Source organism: Lucilia cuprina, chromosome 3, assembly GCF_022045245.1.
Source record: "Lucilia cuprina isolate Lc7/37 chromosome 3, ASM2204524v1, whole genome shotgun sequence".
NCBI classification, from domain to species: domain Eukaryota; kingdom Metazoa; phylum Arthropoda; class Insecta; order Diptera; family Calliphoridae; genus Lucilia; species Lucilia cuprina.
This window is the reverse complement of record NC_060951.1, coordinates 39720418-39731196: the sequence shown is the minus strand read 5'-3', so window position 1 is coordinate 39731196 and position 10779 is coordinate 39720418. Positions and strand designations below refer to the sequence as shown.

The following is a 10779-nucleotide window of genomic DNA, read 5'->3' as shown; positions in this document are numbered from 1 at the left end:
AAAAAAAAATTAGAAAAACATTTTCTAAATGAAATTTGTCGAAACGCAAGTAACTTTTTTTATATAAAAGTTTTGTGTTTTCCTATTAAAAAGTTATTTCCAAAACGAGATCTATAGAAAATTAGTCTTAACTGGAGCAAATTGAAAACATTTCAGTCCCAAAATTATATAAAGTTCTAAATGATGTTGTATTGTTCAAATTTTCTATTTTTATACATTTTTTTTGTATGAATTTTCTATTTAAATAGATTTTTTATATTATTTTGTAATATCTATATTTTTCCTTGCACAAATACAATTGTAAGAAGTCTTATGTAAAAATAAGAAACGAAAAAAAAACAAATTCAAAAATAATTTTGGTCTTTATAAGACTGACGACATTGAGAATGTTGATGATGAAACAGATTGACGTCAGTTGAGCATATTGATGTTTGAAACACGTTTTGATTTACTTGCAACAAAAACTTATTTAAGGGATTAAGTGATAAGAATAAGTGGAAAGTTTATTTTTACACTTTGCTAAAAAAAACGTAAACCAGCGAAATTGATTAATATGGCATTAAAAATAATTAAATACATTATATAAATTCCTTATGAAATTTTGGAATTAAAAAAGAAAAAGGTAAGGTAAGCAAACATTTTAGAATTTAACTTCCAAAAGTAATGATAATTCCTTTATAAATGATTGTAAATAAGAAAGGGATATAACAAAATATTGTAAAACGATTTAAGTTGTACAAAATAAATTAAAAGTTTATGAACACATTATTATTTTTCCCACACACAGTAAGTAAGGTAATTAATAGAATAACAGTGGGTCAATATAAGGATATGATTAACTTCAAAATAAATAAAAAAACAATATATTTTGTCCAGACTTAATAATTTCTAAATTTTTCAATTTTTTCTATAGAAAACTTATGCAGACTATGAAACTCTTTCAATATAAATTTTGTCTAGAAGATGTCTAGATCAGAACAACTTTTTCTGTGTAAGAAAAGTTGTCTAGGATAGAGCGCAATTTTTTTTTGTAGAAAAATTGCATAGATTAGTCTGAAAAATTCGAATAAATTATTAATTTGAAAGTGGGTCCTTTAACATATGTATATATATGTATGTACATCCTCATAGATGGAATTATGTTAAACATAAATATGAAAATTATAGCCGACTAAATAATTTTGTTGCTTCGTTGGTTGAATGAACAAAGAATGAATAAATAAAATTTTTAAAAACCACAACATACAAAATAAATGAAAAAAGGTACAAATTTCTACTGCTTGTTAATATTGTTCTAGTGTTGTTGTATTTAGTTGTTGTTGTTGGTTCATTGTATACTGTTACTTATGTATTTGTTGTATCACAAACAAACATTTCGTGAAAATAGTCTTAAAATGTGTGTATACAAGAAGAGAGAAAGCTAGATACAGGAAGAAATAAAAAGTGAGAACAACAGACATACATAAATGATACATATGTATGTATAAGGGCGGGTTTCTTACTATTCAGTTAAACTAGGCTTAACTTGCTGTTAAATTAAAATCAGAACAAATTATGGCCGACTTTAACCGATAATTGTGTTTTTCAGTTAGAGATCTAGGATCAGTTAACTTTGTTAGTATTGCTTTTTAGTCAAAAACATAAACAATAAACAGCTGTTTTTGCAAACATTACTTTAGTGAACTTAATATTGATAAAACAAATCAGAAAATTGCAATTCACTTAAAGCATTAAGTTTTTGTTCTTCCGAAACCATTATTTTTTTTGTTTTTGTTAATAGTGTTTTCTTACTTGTAACTTAAGTTTAATTAGCCAATAACACTCAGTTCAACTAAGATAAAATGTAACGTTACTGAGTACTGAAAAACACAAATCATATATTTAACTAGGTTTAAACAATGAAGGTAGATTATCTTTATCTGAAAAACCCGCTCTAAGATTGTTAAATTTAGTAACGTACCCGGTTGTCGTCGCAGATTGTGAAATGTTATTTGAAGAATGAAAATAGTTTGAAAGGAAATGCACTAATTAGCTAACTAATTAACTAATTAACTAACTAACTAACTAACTAACTAACTAACTAACTAACTAACTAACTAACTAACTAACTAACTAACTAACTAACTAACTAACTAACTAACTAACTAACTAACTAACTAACTTACTAACTAACTAACTAACTAACTAACTAACTAACTAACTAACTAACTAACTCATTAGCTAAATAATTAGCTAACTAACCAACTAACTGACTGAATCAGTCACTCATTAGCGCGATTCTCTAATATTCATATAGAAAACGTACCCTTCTTTCTGCTTACTTTAATAATTTGTTTTTACGTTTTTGTTTGTTTTTTTTTGTTTTTGTTTTGTTTTCTGTCAGTGTAGGTAAGCGTGTGTTACTGTATTTGTTGGTGAATTTATGCTTTATGTTTACAAACAGAAAACAGACACTCTGAGCAGAAATCGTAACGTAAAACAAGAAAGGAAACACACGTTTCACAGAGCAATGAACCTTGTTGATGGTCATAGTTTTGTGTAGAACACATGAATACAATTTTACAGCAGATATGTTAAATGGGATAATAATTCATATACCTTACTACTGGTTTGTTTAAGATACATATATTAAATTCAAATAAATGTACATTTTTAAAAACATGTTGAATGTTTAATATTAATGAAAAGTGATAAAGGTTTCAATTATGCCAATTTTAATTTAAAAATGTTTTTAAGCAAAACTTCAAAAAGTTTTTTTTTATAATATTTAAATATTTAAAATTCTTTATATTTTCTATAATAACTCCATCTAAAAAATTTTTGAAATTTTCATCATATGTGCAAAAAAACAAAATTGCTTTAATAAACATTCATGTATAAACAAAGTTTCTATCTTCCTTTATTTTTTAATATATGCATTCCATGTTCATCCCTGGCTAATCGTCACTTATATAATGTGCTATGGATTAGTGCACAGCACAGCACAGCACAGCAGCTTCTATCTTTTTAAATCTATATATTCTGAATGCGTGCATGTGTTTGCTAGTGGAGTGTTTTACTATGAAATATGTATTTATGTTGCTGAATATATAGAAATTGTGGTTTTAAAATCCATATTTCATAAATTTAAATCGTATTTAAAATCCTATAAATGGAAAAATAATATAACGTATGAGCATATTAAAAGTGAAGATAAAAATAGTAAGAGTGTTTTAAATAAAAGTTAGTTCAATCCTTGTATGGGTACGTATTAGTGATATTCTATTTGACAATAATACTCATACGCACTATAGAATTTTTTTAAAATGATAAATGACTTAGGTTTAATTATAAAACGATGCCTTTAACATTTTGTAGAGCACTTAAATTATTTTATAACTTATTTTTGTCGAATTTTATCACAGTACTCATATTTTAGACTTAAAGTAAATTTCTGCATAAGTTCCTTAAATGGGAGGGTTGGTTGAATTATGGACCGATACTCATAACCGACTTCGGTTCATACAATGAGCATATTCAAAAGTAAATATAAAAATATTAAAATTTTTTAATAAAATAAGATTTTAGTTTCACCCTTGTATGGGATACGTATAAGTGATATTTCATATGACAATAATAATCATACGCTCTGTAGCAGGTTTTTTTTTATTATTAGGGTTCTATAGTTAAAACAAAAAGATGACTTTTGCCATTTTCGACTTTTTACGATTTAGGAAGAGTCGATTTTTTACTTCTTTTCAACTTTTGTTTTTTAATAATAAAAGTAAAATTTGTGCTTAAACTACTCGCTACTTAATTTAAACTGTTCAAAAACAAAAGAAACTAAAATGTTCGTTTTCTCTCGAATTTTCGACTTTTATTATAAAGTCGACTATTAGTTAAGTTTTTATTTATTTTTTTTTTTTTTTTTGATCAAAATAGTCGACGTTTTTCGACAAAAAGTCGAATGTTTTATTATTCGAAAGTCGATTTATAGAATCCTATTGCTAAGCAGTTGTTGAACCAAAAGATATGTAATCTTCGTCTTTAATATATGTTAAGATGATATAACTCTGTCTGTCCGTTTGTTTATCATTCTTTCCGTTAGTATATATTTTGGGTCCTTAATAGATTCTAAGACTATTAAAATCTGTTCTTTTGCCTGCTAGTTAATAAAATGATAGAACATAAACAGGTGGAGTTAGAGATATTGTAGTCCTTCTGTCGTCTTAATAGGTTATAATACAATGTGGCTCTGTTTGTTTGTCGTCTCTCTGTCTATCTGTCAGTAAGAATCAATACAGGACCGTAGAGATGTTGGTCAAAGACCCAAAATGTATTTCTGTATATTTTGGTTCGGTTAATATATTATAAGAAGAACTTGTTCATCCGTCTGTCTGTCGGTTGGAAAAATATTAGGAGTTAATTGGATGCTGCTAGAGTGGTTCGAAGAGGAAATGTGGAATGTATTATATAACGATAGTTTTTTGTCGCATTGATCACCACCCTTTATGATCTTGATAAGTAACTAAGATACTGATTGTTTATAGCTATTGGCCTTTTTGAATGTTATCATTCCTAAGTTTCATAGAGCTTTAGTCTTTGACTGGGCTTCTAAAACATTCACTTGTACAGCTCTCATTCGTTTAAAAATCTTGAAGAACATAAAGCTGGATTATTAAATATTTCTTATTTTGACATTATTTCTCTTTTGGCCTTTTGTTTTTAAATCTAAAGTTTTGCCTTCATTTCTGATGTAGCCGGCCATATCTCTGAGCCATAGAGAATCACAGAATTTAGTAGCTATACTGATACTTCTCTTGCAGCATATACGATCAGTCAGTCAGTTTGAGAAAAATGGTTTATTATAATAACAGATATCTTTCGTTCCACGGGAAGTGTTTATGTTTTCCAGGTGCTTGTAATACCTAATATCTTTCCCATAGCGAAAAAATTCTTAAGGATTCAGTATTTTTTAAAATTCTATAAAAGTACTTAAAATATCCTAAATGAACTTAATAATTAAAGTATTTATTTGAAATCTCTGCAAAAAATACTAATTAAGCTGAAACTTTATAATAGAATTGTTTCCCTCCAGTACACCACATAAACTACTTAGTTGGCTTAACAAAAAACACAAAAAGTTTAATAAAATATTAATTTCCTTCCCCAAGAATATAACACGTTAAATTGTTGCATTCATAACGTTCACTTTTTTAGTTCAATTAAATGTTGATGAAAATAGAGGAAATTTCATATTTTTCCCAAGGTAAAATAAAAACCAAAACAACAGCAGCAAAAAAGTTAAAAACTACATAAAAATACACATTTAAACTTGTTCATCATCGACATCATCAGCAGCAGCTTTGTATAATATTTAGTCTATTCATTTTAATGTTGGAGATCATGTGATTGTTCTAAATTTATATATGTATGTGTGTGTAAGTGAGGTTTTGGTTACAAGGTCATTGGAATTAAATGCTGTTCACTTTTGTTGCTTCCTCCACTAACTCCCTCTTCCCTAAACAACTGCATGTGTGTTTATTTATTGTGTCGGTATGAGTGCAATGCATTTTTTTCCTAGAAGAAATATTTATACTTTGCTCTTTTTTTTGTTGTATTGTTTGTATGTATTTTTCTTTTAAGTTTCAACAACAACAAATAACTACAAAGAGTTTCTATTTTTAAATTGTATGCAATATTTCAGTTTTGTTTCTAGTACTTTGCGTGCAAATAAACGTTATATTTTTCAGACGAGTAAACTGCTGCCTTAGTGGTTTTATTATCATTTAGTTACCGCCAACAAACATAAAAAGTAAGAGAGAAAAAAACAACCAAGTCCTCTGAGTTAGAGTAGCGAGCAGCGGCACGTTCATTTCTATTAATTAAAATTCAGTGATTTTAATTTTCCATTGTTGACTAAAGTTTTCTCTAGAGGATTTTTCATTCACGAATTGTCGTTGTTGCTTTTTTCATTTCATCTTCACTTTCATTTATTTTAAACTTTTTTTTTTATATTTTATTTCGTTTTGGCTGTTAAAGTGGGATTTTTTTACTTTCTTTTCTACATACAGATACTTTGTTATTCAAGGCTCTTGAAAGTTAAAGTGAAGTTAAAGTGTCCATCGTGGATATTTGGTTGTAAAAATCTTCGTTTTTATTCCGAATAATATTTTTAGTGAACAATAAAAATAAAGTTTCACCCCCATATTCATAAACAAATTTTTATTTTATAAACGATTTATAAATCAAATTTCTGGTTCAGTTCTAGTTCAGTTCTAGTTCAGTTCTAGTTCAGTTCTAGTTCAGTTCTAGTTCAGTTCTAGTTCAGTTCTACTTCAGTTCTAGTTCAGTTCTAGTTAAGTTCTAGTTCAGTTCTAGTTCAGTTCTAGTTCAGTTCTAGTTCAGTTCTAGTTCAGTTCTAGTTCAGTTGTAGTTCAGTTCTAGTTCAGTTCTAGTTCAGTTCTAGTGAAAAATTTTTCATAATAAGGAGCTCAAAACAGAAATAATATTAGCCTAGGCGCATTTCTTCGGATTTGATGTAGTATACATCCTCGTATCAACCTAATCTTACCTAGTTGACGTATGTAAATCTCATATCATATTTTCAACATAAAATCCTACTTAACTAATAAACAGAAGAATACGAAAAAAATATATTAAATTATTCAATAATCTGTAGCTTAACTATCTTTGAGAAAGAAAAATACAATACAAAAAATAAATTTACTTAATTGCTTTTCCTATAATATTCTTCCCATTTTCCTTTATTAACTTTATGTTGTTGTTATCATGAGTAAAGTGTCCTTTATTAACAAACAATGACATTTTGTCAGCTCTTTATGTTTTAAATAATTAATTTAATAAATTATACTACTCACTATATGTTTTTGTCTCTCTGCAACAGAGAGAGAGTAATTGAAATTGTCGTATGACGTTAATTAGCAAAAGAGACTAAAGTGATAATGTTTTAAATAATAATGGAAATACAAGGACAACATTGTAATAAAGTAAAAGACAACAAGATTTTTTTTTAAATTCAATTAACATTCTTAATTAAGAAACTATTTTTATTAAAAAAAATAAAAGGAAATACTTTAAAACTCGTTTAAGAGATTCAATCAAAAATTACTGTTAGTTTTATCAATAAATTTTCTTTAAATTTAAACAAAAAATATATTACGAAAATTTTGGCATTTATCGAGTTAATGCAATTTTCCTCTTAACGGCTTCTCACACAGTAACACACACTTAAGTATAAATTTAAAACTATAATTAAAGATAAATCCTTTTTCACCACCACACAACCCCATTTACTTATTACTTACAAAAATAAAAAGCTTTTACAAACATATTTACAGCATTATTGGTTGTTAAGTTGTTTCAATACAAAATCCTGTTTTGTTTTTATTTAAACATGAGGAAAAACTCGTATAAAAGCCGGAAGGAAATCTGTTTTAAATTAAAAAAGGGCAGTAATTGATATTAAAATAAAAACTATTGCCCTTTTGCTGGTAAAAAGTACAACCAACGCAGTGGAGGGAGCGGTAGTTTGGAGTAAATGAATAAAGGCTTTTCTACAACATTATTTCAATATTCTCATTTTCAATGCATTTAATGTGGTTCGAGCACATTAATTAAGAAAGCAACAAACAAGAACAATTGCTAATTGCAAACATTAAAATGAGGACTGTTCAAGTGAAAAGAAAAATAAATTTTAATGGTAAAGTTTAATAGATAGGCAGGGTGATCGATAAGTATGAAAATGTTGAAGATGGTGATAGATTTACAAAGAAATATGTATATTATTTACATTATTTAAACTTACTTAATTGGGCTTTGGAAATTCTGAGTTCAATTAAAAAATTTAGCTTACCTGAAAAGAAAAATAAATAAAATTTTTATTATTTTTTTTAAATAAAATGTAAAGAATTCTTAAAATGTATCCAAAATTTTCTTTAAAAATTAAAGAAAATTTTAAACTTAACAGGAACTTAACTAAGCTAGAACTGAAGTAGAGCTCAACAAGAACAAAATTAGAACAGATCTTGAGTTAAACTAAAGCTGAACTAGGGCTCAACCAGAACTTATATAGAAATGAACTAAAACTCAACTAGAACTGAACTAGGGCTGAACTAGAACTGAACAAGAACTGAACTAGAACTGAACTAGAACTGAACTAGAACTGAACTAGAACTGAACTAGAACTGAACTAGAACTGAACTAGAACTGAACTAGAACTGAACTAGAACTGAACTAGAACTGAACTAGAACTGAACTAAAACTGAATAGAACAGAACTAGAACTGAACTAAAACTGAACTAGAAATTAAGTAGAACTTTACTAGATTTCATTTAGAACTGAAGTCAAGCTGAACTATAAATAAAACTTAGCAAAAGAAAATAATCGTTTTATTAAAAATTTTGTCAAAAGTATATATTTTTTAAAGTATTTTCGGAGTATTTTCATAAAATTCTCTCCTATATTTCCTAATTAACTACCATTTTATTGAACTTTTGCTTAAATTTAGAACTTCCGCATCGTATGTTCATTAAGGTCAGCCGTACTTGACTTGTTTGATTAAATATTTACGTTTTTCATGTTGTAAGCATTATTTTTTCAATATAAAAGGGGGAATATACAAAAATACACTTACATATATTATTTGTATATGTTACCATTATCTAATGCGGGTTATCTGCATTGCATAGAACTCATACCCTGTGGGTATTAGAAATGATATTAACATTAACTTAAGGAATTGCTTAAGGTCATTGGTATTTAAGGTTACCTACTACATTTTATGTCTTTAAGTTCACAGTATGTAATACGTTCTAGTTGCAAATAACTTAGAATATGTGTAACTAAGTGAAGGTATTAGATATGTATATTATATGGGTAAAATTTTCTTGTTTTTTTCTTAAGATGGTTACACATTAGTTTTTAAAAGGGTTGTAAAATGGGTTAAATAATATCGATATAATAAATAACTTAAAGCGTCTCACTTTGATTTCTTCGCATTAAATTTGAGTTTTTTAACTTTCTGTTTGTGACACAAATATTTATGTAAATGCAACAGTCTACACATAGAGTTTTAATTCAGTTACAACACTTTTACATCAAATCTAATAATCAAACAGTGCGTATACGTTATTCAGTTATTACAATTTCAATGAAGTATAATTGTTGTTGTATATTACTACATATGGTTAAGTGTATGTATTACATGAATACACTTATACTTAAACACACACTTAGATATTGATGCCATTTCCTTTATGTAATTCACGATTGAATACACACTCAGTATGTGGTACAATAAGTTATTGGATATACATACATACGAGTATATGTACTTTAGGGTAGCTCCGATGTTATGGAAAATAAGTAATAATGAGTTCCTAATGAAAATTAAAAGCTGGTTCCAAAAATACGCAAGTTGTTTTTAAGGTTTTACAATTTCTTTCATGTTGTACGCAAAGGAATGTTAAGACATTTTGATATCAAGTGAAGGAGTTTAAGGGAAGCGTTGCATGGTGCACGAATTTTTATACGAGTCCAAAAACATTGGAAATTCAAACAACGCCAAATCCTCAGATCTACCTCATCAAATATTGACGTCAAGACAAAAATTTTAGAAATGTTACCTTACACTTAACAAAATTTTAATTATTTTAAAAAACATGTACTAAATCTTGGGGCCACCCTAATATAACATTATGTACAAGTAAGTACTCAAATATCCAATATAACTTATTTATATAAAATGTTTATTGATTTGTTTTCAGAATTTGTGAGAATGGGTAAACATACACGCATACACACTTAATTACTAAGTATTTATGTGTGAGTTTATTATGTATATATACCTAGAATAGTATTTTTAATTGGGTATTAACAAGAACTGATCGAAGAGTAAACTAATGTCAGAAAACCATTAACTACAACTTATCTAAAAGTAAACTAGAACTGCATTTTAAGATCGTCTAAAATCTCCTTTTAGCACCAATTTACGAGACACCCTTAATCAACACACTAACAGAAAACACTCGTTCTTAAGGTTAGTTTAAGGTTGCTGTTTACTGTTGTTGTTAGTTATATTGAATTAATTAATAGTTAGATACGTAGATGGTTGACTGGTTGTTTTATTGCTAGTTTAGCTGGTTGGTTCATGGTTTAGAAGTTTTTAAGTTGAGAGTGCGTTGCTTACAGTGCAAGTACCAGTACATTTATTAACTAAATAAATACAGAATGTGTAAAACGCGTGTCTTACACATGAATAAGTTTTTGTTTTCAAATATGTTTAACAATCAATATTATATTGGATTTTTTTTCCTTTCCCCTCTATACTTCTCTCTTTATTAGCAGAATATTTCCAACTAAATAGTTAACAGTTTAATGAATTGTTGTTCTTAATTATCTTGTTGCTTCTTTAAATAAAAAGTTTTACCATGAAAACTGTTAAACAATAAGAAACTCTTGCCTTCAAGTTAAATTGAGAGCAAAATTGTTCAGTTTTTAATAAACTTAATTTTCACATTTACATTAAACTTTCTTGTTTAATCAAATATATTAATTTCTATTATTTTTATTGAATAGTTTAGTCTTAATTCAGTATGAATTCAATTTAAGTTCAGTTCTAGTTTAGTTCTAGTCCAGTTCAGTTCTAGTTCAGTTCTAGTTCAGTTCTACTTCAGTTCTAGTTTAGTTCTAATTCAGTTCTAGTTCAGTTCTAGTTCAGTTCTAGTTCAGTTCTAGTTCAGTTCTAGTTCAGTTCTAGTTCAGTTCTAGTTCAGTTCT

At 27.4% G+C, this 10779-nt stretch overlaps 1 protein-coding gene across 1 annotated transcript in view; it reads left to right on the top strand.

Moving 5' to 3' along the window:
* Positions 1-6959: 6959 nt before the first annotated feature.
* The window catches only part of LOC111677815 (MAP kinase-activating death domain protein), a 35754-nt gene continuing 31934 nt past the window's right edge, over positions 6960-10779 (top strand). Inside the window, exon 1 of the mRNA XM_046947074.1 lies at positions 6960-6989. Within this exon, the coding sequence (XP_046803030.1) occupies positions 6960-6989 (30 nt within the window). The remainder of the gene's footprint in view (positions 6990-10779) is intronic.